The 16,386-nt window shown below is 41.8% G+C and overlaps 1 protein-coding gene across 2 annotated transcripts in view; it reads left to right on the top strand.

The window, feature by feature from the left end:
* Positions 1 to 16,386, top strand: part of DOCK5 (dedicator of cytokinesis 5) — an 80,892-nt gene that overhangs the window by 38,926 nt on the left and 25,580 nt on the right. For both annotated transcript variants that reach the window (XM_074563546.1, XM_074563545.1), the window contains exons 17-30: positions 214 to 317; positions 985 to 1,177; positions 2,598 to 2,695; positions 3,653 to 3,742; positions 4,852 to 4,952; positions 7,330 to 7,464; positions 8,185 to 8,296; positions 9,461 to 9,531; positions 10,521 to 10,627; positions 11,074 to 11,210; positions 11,922 to 12,017; positions 12,920 to 13,018; positions 15,438 to 15,532; positions 16,223 to 16,301. In XM_074563546.1, the coding sequence (XP_074419647.1) occupies positions 214 to 317; positions 985 to 1,177; positions 2,598 to 2,695; positions 3,653 to 3,742; positions 4,852 to 4,952; positions 7,330 to 7,464; positions 8,185 to 8,296; positions 9,461 to 9,531; positions 10,521 to 10,627; positions 11,074 to 11,210; positions 11,922 to 12,017; positions 12,920 to 13,018; positions 15,438 to 15,532; positions 16,223 to 16,301 (1,517 nt within the window). The remainder of the gene's footprint in view (positions 1 to 213; positions 318 to 984; positions 1,178 to 2,597; positions 2,696 to 3,652; positions 3,743 to 4,851; positions 4,953 to 7,329; positions 7,465 to 8,184; positions 8,297 to 9,460; positions 9,532 to 10,520; positions 10,628 to 11,073; positions 11,211 to 11,921; positions 12,018 to 12,919; positions 13,019 to 15,437; positions 15,533 to 16,222; positions 16,302 to 16,386) is intronic.

The following is a 16,386-nucleotide window of genomic DNA, read 5'->3' as shown; positions in this document are numbered from 1 at the left end:
TGTGTAGTGGCAGGTACCTGCTGAGTGCCTTGAGATGAGAGGGAAAGAGGTAGAGCTCTTTCTACTGTGGGTCACAAAGTTTGCTAGCTCCGTCACGTTACTGTGTGATGTTATTAAATAAAGAAGAAGCTGCATGTAGTTAGAGAGCTGCATTATGAATAACATGGGCATAAATAAGTCATTCCTAATAAAGATTTTTCTTTCTGTTTGCAGCTAGGGATAAGTCTGAGAGAGCTTTTGGCATGGGCTTTGTGAAGTTGATGAATGCAGATGGAACCACACTGCAAGATGGCAAACACAATTTGATTGTTTATAAGGTAGCTTGGGCGTTTGCAGTCTTCACTTTCGTTTAACTAATCAAAACAACTCTTGGCTGACTTTTTTTGTAGCAATGTAAACATCATAATTGCAGAGATTTTTAGTAATTCTTCTAGGATAATAGGACAGTCATTTTATTATTTTTTTTTTAATAAGTCACCCTCAGCTCTGCTCTCACTGGTGGGTTTTCTGACTGCAAGTACACAAATCTGGTACATCTTTGTATGTATCTGTATAGAGCATTTTTCCTCTAATATCATTCACCTAGACAGCATTCAGCAAACAGGCCTGGTGAACGCCTGCTTTGGAGGGATCAGTGTGCGATGGTGAAAAAGACCTGGTGTCTTTAATCACAGTGAGAGGAAAAAGTTAATTGATTGCAGTAGAAAGCTATGAAATGAGGGGTGTGGGGAAAAAACCCTCCCAAACTCTATGGCTTGAATCACTCTGAAAAGAGGTTAGTTCATTGGCAGATGGGCAGCTTCTGTTCCCTAAAGTTAGAGACCCAAACGGACGATGTGAGTAAACAACAATAGACATAAAAAGGTGTTTAAAGCCCTCTGTGCTGTCCCGGCGTTGAAGCGTCTGCAGAGGAGAACGGCAGGAGGTCAGCTGAGGTGTGCTGGGTGTGAGATAACCCTTGTCTTTGCTGTGTTCAACCAACAGGGTGATAACAAGAAAATGGAAGATGCTAAATGCTATTTAACTCTTCCTTGTACCAAAACCGAGATGGAAGAGAAGGAGGCCCCCTCTGGGAAAAATCTGCACCATCTAGCCAACTTCACACCCACTAAAGACAGTACAAAAGACAGCTTCCAGATTGCCACTTTGATCTGCTCCACCAAACTTACCCAGAATGGTAGGTCTTGCAGTAGCAGCCTAGCGGCATCGTGCTGTATATTTGAAGTAAAGAGGGCGCTTTCTTTATGCAATTTTTTTTTGGCACTGCAGCATGTGTGGGCAGAGCGCTTTAGCTGTAATCTTGCTGTTTGGTGTGTCAATGGCAGCCCAATCCCAGCATTGTCGGCATCATGTTGCCAGTACAAGCTACAGAGGTTTATGAAACCACTAGATACCATGCCACATGAATATTTTATCCAAACTACCAATGTTAAATCTAACAGGTTTGTCGGCGTGTATAGAAATGTCACCTGTCAGTGATGGTGTATATGTGTTTTCAGAATCCTTTATGTTTAAGGTTAATTATTTTCTTTCCTCTGCCTGTTAAGAATGTAGCAGTTAGTTAGAACTGAGCTCTTCGGGGTGCTGTTATGCATTAATTCCGCTCTGCATGCTGCCAAAGTGCTCAAAATGAAGGACGGTGTATGTATGTGAATGAACGCAGTAGGCGTTGGTAAATGATGTGAGATTTCCAGTAGCTCTGGAAGGCTCTGGGTATAATGTACTCTCTGGCTTTGGGGAAGAAGCATGTGATAATGACACCAGCTGTGGCTCCATCACGGTGTAGCTGTGTAGCTGCTGGGAGATGGGCATGAGCTCTTCTGTCGCAGTTTGAGCTTGGCCAGTTAGCGTCAGGTCAGTGCCGTACTGATACATCCATGTGCGTGGGGACTGAACCTGCCTTCCGTTATCCTGTCCGATGTGCAGGCCAAGCATGTTTGCATCGTTCTGCCCTCCTGCGTGTAACCTCTGTTTCTGAATGTGGCATTCTTTGTCACGGCTGTTAAGTTTTACAGGTATTCTTACATCTGAAGACACAAAATGAATTTAGTTTCAGAACAGAGACGATATGTACATATTTCATTATCGTGGAAGATGAGTGTGAAACCTGACAGACTCCTTTAAAAGCTTCAGCTGTAGTTTGTAAATAAACTTGAGGTCCTGGGATGTCCCAGAACTGTGATAAACAGCTCTGCAGCTTAATGTCATTTATACAAGAGGTTTCAATTTTAACTTTAAGAACCATCTCCAAGAAGCTGCTCTAAAGTAAACACAAGCTTTAGTAAGAAAAGTTATGCACGGTAATGAAATTCCTAGCTTGAGATGCCTTCTCTTGAGTGAATGAGAAGCCTGCAAAATTGTCTACCAAATGCCTTGCGTTATCAAATTACACCAGGGTTTCCATTCTAGCAAAACTTAACTTTCTTGCCAAGACAAAAGAACCATTTCAAGATTATGTTCTGTACCTCAGTGTGACTTTTCCTTGTAAGCTGATTCTAAAAATAACCTCTAGTACTTGTTCTGTATTGTTCTGCAGCCATTAAGTCAGCTGCATTGTTACAATCTGATTCTAATTGCTGGTGTTCTGTCCTTGCTAGTTGACCTGCTGGGTTTGTTGAACTGGCGTTCTAACTCTCAGAACATAGCTCACAACCTGAAGAAGCTAATGGAGGTGGAAGGAGGAGAAATTGTAAAGGTATGCATAGAGATTTGAGTCTCCTTGTTATGCAAACACTTAAGTGTGTGCTTGGTGTTGACCTTGAAGGGTTGTAATTGTGTTGTACCCAAAAGCTCACTGTATAGGCCAGGAGAGGCTGTTCTAGCTGCTGAGCTGCAGGAGAACAAAAGGTATACTTTGGCCCAAGAGCTCTCATTAGTGGAATTCACCGGAATTCCAGAAGTTAAATGTTACCAGGATCAGGGAGATAGTGGTGACTTTATTTTCCCCTGTCTCCTTAGGAAATACAAGATACATTCAAAGCCTTACTTTGAATTTTCAGTAATGGCCCTGGGCCTCCTTTGTGAACAGGGACATGCTGTGGATCTGGGAAGAGAGTGCAGAGGAGGCCCAAAGAGCTTATAGTCAGAGTATTGTGAGGAATAGACCTGACACGTGGGGAAGTGCCACAGAAAGTACTCTGCTGAAGGATTTAGGAGGCGAGGCATCCTGTGAGGTTCCAAGTGTGGATCTTTTGGGATTATGCAAGGGCATGGTTTTACTTAACTGCTGAACAACTAAAGTAAATGTGTGTCATTGCAAACCGGTCGTCGTGTAAAATCTCATGCCTTAGCACAGTGTACGGGGTTGATTTGTCCCAGTGCAAGCTTAAACTATATGGACAGAATTCAGTGTATTCAGTAGGTCTCCTGCTAGGTAAAAAGGCAATAGGACAGAAAAGTGGGGCCATTCAGAGCTGGTAAGAAAAGATCCTCCTTGCTATAGGGAGGGAGAATAGCGTGGTGATCATGACAAGCATGTGAATTAATACAGGACTTAGATCCCTTTTTAAATGTTCTTTCATGGACAGCTTTTACAGTTCAACTGGGCTAGGCTGGAAGGGGAAAAAGGATCCAAAAAAGTAGGCTCTTGTGCAGGATTCCAGAAGCAGTTGTCTTTTCCCACCCTTTTACTATTCTTTTTTCCCCCCTCTAGTTTTTGCAAGACACCCTTGATGCACTTTTCAACATAATGATGGAAATGTCAGAAAATGAAACCTATGACTTCCTTGTGTTTGATGCACTGGTGAGTGAGTCTTTGCTTGTGGATTTAGAGTATTTGTTTTTCAGCCACATTTTCAGTCCGTTTCTGGTGCCCCCTTTAGATGAGTGATTGGTATTTTGCTCTGAGAAATAAATTATATTTAAACACTTAAGGCATTTTCAGGAGCTCACACTGAGATACTCATTGAGTTTTTCAGTAACCACAGTGAAAACAGTAATAAACATTTACGTAATTTATAGTAGTTTATTCAGATAACATCTTTAAGGCTACAGAAGAAAAAAGCGGTATTATCTATCTGCAGCACAAAGTGAAATGATTTGTTCAGGGTCATGGTGGTGGAGGACTTGTGGCTGTGGTGGCATCGGGACCTATGCACCCTAAATCCTAGTCGAGTACTTAGGCAGTGGGGATGAAGACTCCTCTGAACCTTGATAGAAGAGACATAATGACTGAGTAAAAGACTTCACAAGTTTTCTGCATCTTTGGAGAGGTTGCTTAGTATGTGTGTGAAAAGCACAGGCTTTGGCGTGCAGTGCAGTGACAGAGCTGTGTGCTTCGTGCTGAGGAACGAATACATACTTGAGAGTTCAAGAAGAAATGTGAAGTCAGATGTCTCCAGCTGACGTTGGCTGGAGGAGTGAATACAGGAGGACAGAATGTCCTGGCTCTAATACGTGTCATTGTACTAAGAGGACTGAGTGTTTGCTATGAGTATAAATCATCAGAATCTCAAGTTCTAACTTGAAAAAAATAACTTCTTAGCTTTGAAAAAGGGCCTTTATTGTCTCTGTGCCTGTTTAACCTGTGCTAGGACAGTTGTCACGTAAAGGCTGCGAGTGGTGTCGCTTCCTGCATCACCGTTGCTGCTTTGAGAAGTAGCTCCCCTTATCTCTAATCCACGTGCTGCTATGACCTGCCTTCCCTCTGAGCAGTGGTGTAGTCACACACACTGCAGTGTTTAGTCACTATTAGAATACGAATAACACTATTTGTAGCATTAATGCTATTAGAAAAACAAACAAAAACTATGACCCAGCAAAATAAATGACATGCAATTAGAGACAGTTATGGTCCAGTTAGTTAGAGGTTGTGCAGCTCTGTACATCTGTTTCCTTTTGAATCTTTGGCAGGTATTTATTATTTCTTTGATCGGAGACATCAAGTTCCAGCATTTCAACCCTGTACTTGAAACTTATATTTACAAGCACTTCAGTGCAACCCTGGCATATGTGTAAGTATTGGTAACCGCAGACCCACGGGCTGTCGTGCACACAGACTCTCCCTGGTACTTCCAGTAAACTACGCTAATGCAATACAGGCAGCTTAGACCAGGCAAGAGTGTTCCACCCTATTCTTCTCTGCTTTCGGGAGGGAAAGAAACCCTGTAATTACTCTTTTTACCCTGTAAAAAATGTCGGTTGTGAGAATTGCTTCTGTAAGGAAAAGACACCGCTATCACAGAAAATCCTGTATCAGGCTGTGTGATTCGGACTCTCTTTTGACCTGTAGCCCTCTGTGCGTGTTTGTGTTGTAAAAGCATCTTCATGTTTTCCAGCCTGATTTCCTATTGAAAACAGGTTTAATGCAGCCAGTCTGTATATATTTATATCTCCCTTAAAGCTTTTGAGTGCTTTTCTGCTAAAAGATTGGCAGGGTGGGGTAGGAGTGGTGGTTATGGGTATATGCAGAAGGAAATGGAAAATCTCGTTAAGTCGGTATGTGGTGGAGGGGTGGAAATTGATGAAGGAACACAAATTCGTAAGAAATCTGGTCTGATAGGTATCGCTGCTCTCGGAACTGTTTTGGCTTGCCGGTATCTGCCTCAACCTTTTCAATCCACCCCAAAAGTACTTTGAGCAGAAGAAAGTTTGAAATGGTCTGTATGCTTTGTACTCTGTGCTGCGATTTTAGGGCTATGTTTGAACAGGGAGTAGAAGCAGAACCATACGTGGCTGAAATGACATAAGACACTGTGGTTGATGGTAGCAGAGATAAGAATGATGTTCACTTTCACTGTCTGCCTACCACCAGGCAGGCTGAGGAGGCCACAGACTTCAGAAAAGGGTTAAATGTATGTCATGGTGGGTTTTAAACACACACGCTGCATGAGGTTACGCTTACATACTGAAACTCTCTGACATAGACCATCATTTGTTTAGAAGAAATTTGGAATTCTTCACATTTGGATGTGTGGGTCTGGAGAGTGGGAGTAATTCTATTTCCCTGGAGCATTTTCATCGGTGGAACTCAAAGCAGTTTAAAAAAAATTCAGCTCACAACCGTTAGTCCTGTTTTATCAGGGAAGGAAGAAGCTGATGCATAGAATTTATTTAGGGACACGTGAAAACTTAGTTTCTTTCAGTCAACCTGTTGACTTCATGTGCTTAAAAATGAGGTATTTGTTTAAGTGCTATAGCTTGTCATGGCTTACGTGCCCAAGGATAGCCAGGAAGTCGGTGGAGACCAGGAACAACACCCAGATCTCTTGACTTTCCAGCTTGACCTGGTGTCCCTCAGCCCGACGGTCATTACGCTCATGGTAACTGGCAACTAAAAAGCTAAAACTGAGGCCAATAGGGAGGGCAAACCCAGAAACCAAACTCCTTTTCCCCTCTAAAAATCTCTTCTTATATTTACTGGCATGCATGGATTCCTAGTCCTGAGTATCCAGCCCCTTTTTGATGGCTGTCAGCCTACAGCTAATTCTGTGAGGAAACAGGGTTCCAGAAGGCTCTGATGTCCCCATCTCCTGGATTGCTTTCTTCTTCCCTGCCCCAGGCACACAAGCACTGCCTGCATATGATTTCCTTTCCTTCTTCCCTGTAACCTATGGAAGAATCATAATTCTTGTTTCTCTTCACTGTAAATAAACTTTTGTCTGATTAATGAGCAAACTGTATCTTAGCTTTGTTGTTCCCTTGCCTTTCTTTCCAGGCAGTGTGTTATCTGCATAATGCCAAGTGGGCTCTAATATTATATAGCGTCCTTCGTGTGCTCCGCATGCCAGGATTTGACAGAGCAGGGAACTGGATGCTGGCAGGGTGGGAAATAGAGCAAGCGAGTGCAAAAGCTATCACACACCGCTTTGGGTGCTACCAGTTGTTTAAGGAAGAGAAGAGGATTTTGCCTGAATATTAGCTGCCATAGCACACTCAGAGGGTCCCGATCTTCTGATTCGGCAGAGACTAGATGGCAAATACTCATAGTGTGTTTATGCCACTTGTGTCCTCAGTTCTCGAAGCACTCAGTAAGTATTGCTTCGGAAGAATTCTGTGCCCCACACATCAGAATGCTAACATGTGGAGAAGGTGTCAGTCCACTTCCAGTAGTAATGGGTTTTCCAGCTTCCTGAACACTTCATTTTAGGAAAAAAGAAAAGCAGATTAAGAAGCTGGAATTTGTAGACTTTTCTGAGAATTGATGAACTAGTTATGAAAATCTGGCATCCCATGAAGCCCAATTTTTCAGAAGGAAATAGGCTATGAAGAGGAACCTCTGTCTGTTATCTATTTATTAGGCTGTAGTTCCTCTCTGGGATAAGGAAGCTGGACTTACACCAAAACTTAACTGCGTCTATATTTATTCTCCTTTTTGTTTTATTTCCAAAGGAAGCTCACCAAAGTACTGAACTGTTATGTGGGAAACGCTGATGACTCCAGCAAGACAGAATTGCTATTTGCTGCTCTGAAAGCCTTGAAGTACCTGTTCCGATTCATTGTTCAGTCACGAATATTGTACCTGAGGTGAGACCAAGGTCACTGCTGTCCTTGTGTCTCCTTTTGGAAGTTGTCAGAGTTCCTTCCAGTTAACACCACTGGGGGGAAATTCTTCGGCATATCTGCTATCCTTGAATTATTAAAAGTATTTTTCTACCTTTTGTCTACAGGGGGAGAAAATAAGTTGAGTAAAAATTGAAATACCTAATTTGAAGAGGAGAATCCTTTTAGTCACCTGTAGCATGCTATAAGCAGCATACGGTAGTGCGGAAAAGGGACCTGTTATTTATTAAAAAAATTAATGCGCAGAGTGACTTCCTCGTTTTAAGAAACAAATGCACACAGGGTTAAATATTAGGTGAGGTGAAGCTGACGTGTCCAGTTAGGGCATGGTCCACGACAGCGGTTTTACCGTAGCCCCAAAACATGTTTCTGAAGATCTACAGTGAATGTTTGGAATCCTTTCTTCATGTTCATTCAGGCTTTTTTGTTTAATACAGAATGAGCTACTTATTTTTTGGAACCCAAGCAGAATTTGATGTGATGGCAATTTAAGTGCAGCTTTTTCCTTGTAACAGATTTCACCAGGAAATTACTGCAGAATCCCCAATGCCATTTTTACACTCAAGCCTTTGTAGAAGGAGATTGTGTTACGATGTTGTTCCACAGGATAAAATCGTATTTCAGCTGCTGTGACACTGTTAGCCTGGATTTATGTGTATCACTATCTCTTTCTGTTCTTTGTAGGTTTTATGGGAAAAGTGAAGATGGGGATGAATTTAATGATGCAATACGCAAGCTGTTCCTCTCCTTCAATGTCCTCATGGACCGGCCTTTAGAGGAGGCTGTCAAGATTAAGGTATGCATAACTTTCAGGGAGAGATAATATCTTTTATTAGATCAACTGATACAGTTGGGGGATAAGGGGGAGGCAGAAAAAGGGCAAGCTTTGAGGCACGTAAAACCCATTGAGATGAGTCACACCAGCTCTGAATGTCTGTTGTAATGAACTGTGTGTGGCGGGAAAGGAATATTTAAACCCCAGAGTTTATCAAATAAAGATAGGAGAGCTGTGGCCTTGCTGAAAACCCTTCAGCACTTGCTAGGATGAAAGCTGGCAACCAATGAAGATGCAATCTACTGCAGTGTGGAAGACACTTCAACCAGTAACATCATGCTTGAGGGTGTTGGAGGTAGAAATGTTAAACCACTGCAAAAATCAATGTAGTGCCGGCAATGAAAGTAATAAAAACCCCGAATCGTTTCTAAATGTATCTTAGATTTTATATTTGTTTGTTTTTTCTGGTGTCAACTCGATTACGAACTTTCTGTGTATGCTCTGAGGAGGAGCGGAGCAGCCGTGCAATGAGGCTGCTGAGTTGCTAAAGGCAATGAGGCCTTGAGATTGCTTTCTTCCTTTCAGTTCTTCTAACCAACATGCTTTTCTCTCTTTGAAGGAAAGATTGATTCTGAACTTCCAATAAGCAATTGGGTGATTTAAAGCCCAACTTCGATTCTCAGTACCTGCTGCCAGCAGCCATAGAACATCACCGAGAGACCTTTAGTTGCTGTTGCATCTAGTTGTCTGGATGCTGCATTTCTCAAAGCCATATACTGGTACCTAGAGAACTGCTACTGTGGCTGTGGGCATGCTAAAGTATGCAGAACACCAAGTCAATTTAACTGACTAGTGCTTTTTACGTCAGGCTATAAGGAGCTTAATCCCTGGAACGGCAGAACGTTTGCAAAAGCTAAAGAACTTGGCTATGAATCCTTCCTCCTTCAGCTCTTCCACTCAGCACTGCAGATGGGTCGTTGCTGGAGGCTCTTCGGGTGCATAAATTTGATCTTAAGCCAGTTCTCTGCAGGTGTCTGCATATTTGCTCTTGACAAAAGCTAGGTTTGCCATGTGAGCTATGGGCATCATTGTTGAGACTTTGCACCCTTTTAGAATGAACTAGCTACTCTAACTCCATTTCCATGTGTGTTTTATGTCCTGGTTTTTTTTTTTTTTTTCTTGCAGGGTGCAGCTTTAAAGTATTTGCCAAGCATCATAAATGATGTCAAACTAGTATTTGACCCTGTTGAGCTCAGGTAACCATATTAAATTTGTTTGTCTTCTAAACCCAGCTCATGTATTGGGAAGAATTTTGCAAACTTTCCTAAAAACAGCCACTCTGAGTGTGACCTGATGATGCACGTACTGTCCATGAATTTGAGGAAGCGCTTGCAGGGCTTTAAAGAAAGTCATTTTAGTTCCAAGGAATCTGTGCATCTCAGCTGCTCTTTCTTAGGCACTTTGAGATTTTACTGAAGGATAAAGGAGGACTGGGGAGTGATATGTGGAAATTTTTTGCAAGTTTCCACCAATTCTTAGTGATTGCTCCTGAGGTAAAGCAAAATGTGTGACAAAGGCATAGCCTTGGTCAGGAAAGCAACAGTAGAATTTATTCAGGAAATTCACAGCACTGTGGATTTCTGTTCTTTAGCGTTCATATCTTTGCCCAGAACCTCCCAACCATGCCTCCTCCTTCTGACACAAATAATTTGCTCATAAACAGTGGACAGACAGCAAATGTACATGGAATTTAATTTAATGGAATCTCAGATTGAAGTGAGTCATCACTCTTGATGAAAGGGGCATCTGGAAGGATACGCTCTTGCCACTGTATATAGCAGTGTTTCAAGTTTCAGTAGTGGTCTGCTGAAGCTTTGCAAAATTCTGCTTTCATTTTGTGTGAAAGTAAGTATGATTGTCTCATGCTGGCACTGGAGGGCAGGTAGTATTGTCTATGTATAAGCTTTTGTGATATATCTAGTGTGTCTTGGGATGCAAGCTTCGTTTTAAGCAGTTTAAGCCTGCAGTTTCTGAATACTGTTCAGTTTTACTAAAAAACTGCTGCAGAGTTTCTTGTAAATAAGTTCGAGCTCCATAGTAATTTGCTTGGAGATCACTTCCAGCTGATACCCACCCAGTGACAAAACTGCTTGACCTGCCCAGGTGCAGGACAGCATCGGTGCAGGGTGGAATCACATTGGGGGAAGATGCTGACCATCTGCTTACTTTGTGGTTTGCACACTAGTGTCCTCTTCAGCAAGTTTATCCAAAGTATTCCCGACAACCAGTTAGTTCGCCAGAAGCTGAACTGCATGACCAAGATAGTCGAGAGTGATCTGTTTAAACAGTCTGGTAAGTAGCGAATTGAAGTCTCTGAATTCTGCACGGGGCCACGCACCCTTAAAAACAAAAGTGTCTTTCAAGTTCGCATGTACTGTACATCAATCATCAGTGGTAGTCTGCCGTTACATCCATCTTTAAAAATATTCCTTGCCATGGAACAACTGAAACTTTTTGCTGTTCAGTCTCTATACAATGCCTACTACTGTGGGATCCTGATCCAGCGTGTTGATTTAGGAAGAGGCAGAAGGTGAGAGTGCACTATTTGATGCAGTACGTATAATTAGAGGTTATTTATGATCGTCTTTAATCTGTTAGTGGTAACTCGAGTGGATTTAAGCATGTTTTGGTGTCTAGGATAAAGTCATGAGCAGAAACCTACTGCGTGGTACCCATGCGTAGTGAGTGCTGAAGAACTTTGAGACCAACAAGATGTGGTACTCTGTTTCGTTTTTTAGAATGCAGAGATGCTCTTCTGCCGCTACTGATAGATCAGCTGAGTGGCCAGCTGGATGACAATTCAAGCAAGCCCGACCATGAGGCCTGCTCACAGCTACTTAGCAGTGTTCTTGAAGTCCTGGATCGGAAAGATGTGGTGAGCGTGAACTGCGGAGGGTGTAAATTAAGGTTTAATTCTTCTTTTGAGAAGTTAAGGCAAAGAAATGTTCTCAACTTATGCTTTGAAGAATTACGAAGTTCTGATGTTTACAGCAATCGTGTTGCATTGCCATGTAGTTCTTTGAATCTCTTTGCACGTGAAGTAGCTATGTCTGAAAAGGAGCCGTGAAAGGCTGAATTAGTGGTTATCACTACAGTACAAAGCAAATTACTTCCCTTTCCAGGGACCAAATGTTATTCCCAGTTACTTTGGTGGCTTGTTGGAGCAAGTCATAAAAGTATTTGGTTTCGTGTTTTCTCTTCTGTGCAACAGGGACAACAATCATCATTCAGTCAGGAGAATACAGTTATTTGCCACATTAGTCGTGGAAATTGGTTCTAAGTTGCTGTGAAAAGAACAGTTTGAACTGCGGAGCTGTTGAGGGAAAACAAAGCCAAATCAAAGCGCCAGCTTCGGTTTAGCTATGCAGGATGAACTAATGAAGCTGGTGTAGATCAATCATGTTAGCTCTCCACTAAGTGTATACCTCCAGTATTCGAATCGATTGCTCATGTGTTTTAAATCTCCTTTTTCGCATCCTGTAATACCAATTAACCACTGTCAGGGCAGTCCTCTTGCACAGGGAGCGCTCTCTAGAGCAATATACATTAAGAATTGTCTCAAATTTTCCTTACTGAATATCCCCAGGGGCCCACCGCTGTGCACATCCAGCTGATCATGGAACGCCTGCTAAGGAGAATAAACCGCACGGTGATTGGAATGAGCAGACAGTCTCCGCACATTGTGAGAGCCTTTTACTTGCTTCAGTTATTACTTTACCATTTGTTATAGTGGAATTTGTTCTCCTGGGAGATTTCAGCGTGTAGCAGTGGTTTATGAAATCATCTTTCCGTTTCCTGCAGGGCTTCTGTGCCACTAAAACATGGCTTTTGGTGGTTTTCTGAGGCCAGGTATTAGGATACAAATTGTCCTCTTCCAGCAGCAGTTTGAACTGAGTCACAGTTGGCTTGGCTGTGATTTCAAGTTCCTTTGGGCTCTTGTGCACAGAGAATTTGGTTTCGGTGCAGTTCCTAATACGCAAAGAGTCTTTGCTGAAAAAATACTCTTTTGTCACCTTGGCTGAACGGGATTAAATGCTGAAGGATGAGGCATCTCTAAGGGGCATTTCTGTGTGGCACCCTAGAAGGTAGAAGCAAGTTGGGAAGTTTTAATTTGCCACATACAGGAAGATGGAAAAATCAAGAGCTGGGTGTATATAGCAATACCTTCGTTTTGATAACTCTAAGGTCAAGTTAATAGTATCACCAATATGTTAGCCATGAGAATTACAGTTGGCCATAGTGAATTTGAAAGTCATAAAACCATAGAATCGTTTAGGTTGGAAGAAACCCTTAAGATACGATGCAGGGATTCTTATATACAGTCAATTGTTTCAAGGATGTGTTTTTTCTTGCAAAATGTGATTCCTGGGGAGAAGGAAAGCTACACCCAGACTTCCTAGCTGGAATTTAGGAAGTCTTGACTGGCTTGGGGTAGAGGACTGAACAGTCACACAGACTGATGCCAGGACATAGATGAGCAGGACTGTGATCAGTGATATTTGATTAGGCAGCAATCTGCCAAGCTTTGAACTGACAATACTTAATGCAGAAAAATAATCAAATGTTTTGTTTTTCCTGTTCTAGGGTATCTTTGTGGCCTGTATGACAGCCATCCTGAGGCAGATGGATGATTTCCATTACAACCATTACATCAATACTTTCAAAACCAGGCAGGACATCATTGTAAGTCACTGTGGCTGGGGCATTAGCTCAGCCCCTAAAGAATTATGCTCTGCTTCTGAAAGGTCATTTCAAGTTGCTGTGTTCAGTTTGGGAGTGATTATACTGCATTCATCAGCAATAACTTAGGGGCACCTAATGCCGCAGCCACTGGGGATATATTCACATCACCCTGCTGGGTACACAGGGGATGTTGCTGACTCAGTAGAGCCTGAGAATAGCGTTTGTAGCACTGAGTAAAAACATGTTTAATGACTATTTAAGTCTGGGCGAGTAAAAAGTCAGGAACCAGAAGAGTGAATGAAGATGAAAAGGAAAAGCATTTTCTCCTCCCTTGCTCTCACTGTATCTCTTTGTGATCCTGGTCTCTGTACTTCTTTTTAATTCTTTCTCCTCCTCTAGAGTTTAATTAAGTGCTTTAGGGGGCAGCAATGCAAATAGTTCCCTCCATGTTAAAAACTGTGTACAATTCATGTCCCCAAAGACTTTCAATACAAAACCAGGTGAAACATTAGGGTTTTATTTTTTTTGAGGCCATTTGAATGAACAGATTTTTCCCCAGACTACCCATGACAAGTCGTAACCAAAACCTGTATTTATGCAAGTCTCTGAAGCATGACACAGCAACTGTTCTGGCTTTTTTGTCCCCATACTCCTTGTTTTGCAATTTAGAAGTGCTTGCTTATTTAAATACTGGCTGGGGAAGAGCCTGGAGTTGTGTTCTTCCTCTAAAAGCTAGCTCAAAACCCACAAGAAGGTGTTTGTTATTCGTTTTGGATGACAAGGTGATCTCTCCCTGTGCAGTTGGAATTGCTTGCAATCTGTTGAGCAACATAGCCACCTACAGGACACACACATTTCTGTCACTTCTGCATTAAAAGGCCACTCGACTGCATTGTCTATAGAGAGCACTCATCATCTAGTTTTAGAACGGCTTTTTATATTTCCCAAATAATTTTTTGTGAAGGAAGAAAAACCAAAATCAAGTCGATTCAGGAATTCTGCTGGTGTTGATCACGTAAATGAGTGACAAGGTTTTCAGCAGGGTTACATAGCGATACTCTGTCTGAGGAAGAAGGGTGCTAGGAAGACAAATTGATAGATTTTGGAAACAGGTGGATTCAAGGCAGAATTGAAACTAAATTTTGTTGAGTGGGCCTCAAGTCAGGATTTTTTCTTTTTCCCCGAAGAGCTGTTGACTTTTAATCTGATTTTTACAAATCCGTATGTCTACAGAAGCAAGCCCATGTTTGTGGTGGTGTAGTGGTTGTTAATACCAATAGAACATTGCATTTTCCTTTACTGCGATAATTGGTTTTATTTATTTTTGCTGTTTATTGTTGGGTTTTATTTGCTTTGGTATTTACAGCCCTGGCATTGCATCATTACGTGGTTGGTTTAACACTGTTGTAGTTAATTCATATCTTCAAGGTGCCCCTTGTCAAGTCCAAACCTTTCCATCAAGCTCTGATTTAATAATGCCTAAAAGACTTTTACTGAGGCAGCACCAAATGCCCATTTCTCTCTCTACATCGATGTTGCTTGCCAATTCTTCAGAGCAAGCTGTTCAGCTCAACAGAATTTTATTTTTTTTTCTGGTGATCTTTGCAAGGTGGCGATTTCTCATGTGACCTTCTTTGTGTCCCCCTCATTTTTGAATGCTGATGTGTTGGCTTTGTAGAGAATAGAATCCATTTAAATGCTCACAGGTACCATTTATATTTGTAGAGACCACAATGTAGGAATCAATATCCTTGATATTGCCCTTTTTTGCTCATCTCTCTTCTTTTTTCCTTTTTTCTTATTCTGCAGTTCAACCTTGCCTTGCCCAAGTCTTAAGGTGTGATACAGCTTTGTTTGGAGCAGTTTAGTGTTTGTGCAAAAAGTGTCTTTTCTACAGCAATGTTCTAAACCATGTGTCTGATGGCATGTTCACTACCTCTGTTTAACTGTCCTTAAACGGGACCAGAAAAGACTTAACTAATTGGGCAAGTGAAAATGCATTATTATTTCCATCTTTATAGAAGATGCTGCATGGGGCTGTTACACTGCCGTCATTCAGACGTTTGGAAACAAGTCCTCGAATATTGGATTTGCTTTTTAATCCAGCTTGTGCACCAGAACTCCCTACAACACAGCTTAATTCAAAACAGTAAAGACAGATTTAATTAAACAGATCAGCATGTTCTGTGGAATTATTTCTCCTTCTGTAATTTAATGAATGAGATGTCAGAAATAATGCAGTTATTGGAATATACCCACACAATAAGAGATCTTTCTTAGGAGGTACAGTGTATTGATTGCTGATCAATGCAGTCATTAATCAATGCAATTGCAAACATTTGCATTTCCCTGTGTTTTCATGTGGGTAAACGACTACCATGTTCAACCTGATGGGCTGTGGTTTTTATTTTTCCAACAGGACTTCCTGATGGAAACATTCATTATGTTTAAGGATCTGATTGGAAAAAATGTCTATGCAGCTGACTGGATGGTCATGAATATGATGCAGAGCAGGTACGGAGTTGCCGATGTTTTAAGTCTTGCTTCTGCTTTGGAGCCTTTCTGGTTCTGAGAGGAGGGTGACTCACACAAGCAAGCTTGCAAATCACTGGAGTTACAGAGGCTTATTTTCTTTTACAGTTTCAGGGTGATTTAAATTAGATTTCAGTAAATCGTAGTGCCTGCGCCTTTCTGTTGACAGACTGGAAATCGTTCTTCTGCCCAAAGGCACACAATCAAAACCATGCAGTCTTTCATCCAGTGACTTATCTGCTGGAGAGTGTAACGTAAATCAGAGAAGCCATTTTGGTTTCAATTCTGGGGGAATCATGTGGCAAACGTAAAGCTAGAGTTGGACGTAAGTGTGGTGTAGGGTTCAGTGTGCTGGCCTGTAGACTAGAACTAACCAGATTCACTTCTGTCCTCTGCTGGGGGCTTTGTTTGGCCTTGACACTGCGTTATCAAAGAGACTGGATGACCCAAAACGTGTTTTGTTTTTCATCTGCCTGCAGTCAGGGTTTCTTTTGTTCATAATAAGTCCCTGTACTAGGAAAGAGGTGAAATAGCATTATAGAGGAATATCTGTCTTGTGTGGGAGCATCTCTTGTTTTCTCTTGAGCTTACATGTAGGAGTCGTAAACCCAGAACTGCAATGTTGTTTTTTTCAAGAGCCACATTTTATTTGATGTCTTTTATCTCTTCCAGGGTTTTCCTCCGGGCAGTGAACCAGTTTACCTCTGTACTCAACCGTTTCTTTCTGGATCAAGCAAATTTTGAACTCCAGGTAATAGTTCCATTGTTTCTGGATTTCCTTAGGGACCCTAGTCCTGAAAGGCAGGAAGAACAAACAAATCCTGCTGTTAACAGAT

The sequence above is a fragment of the Larus michahellis genome, chromosome 20, assembly GCF_964199755.1.
Source record: "Larus michahellis chromosome 20, bLarMic1.1, whole genome shotgun sequence".
In the NCBI taxonomy this organism is placed as follows: Eukaryota; Metazoa; Chordata; class Aves; order Charadriiformes; family Laridae; genus Larus; species Larus michahellis.
The sequence above is the reverse complement of the archived record's forward strand: the minus strand, read 5'-3'. Positions and strand labels throughout refer to the sequence as shown.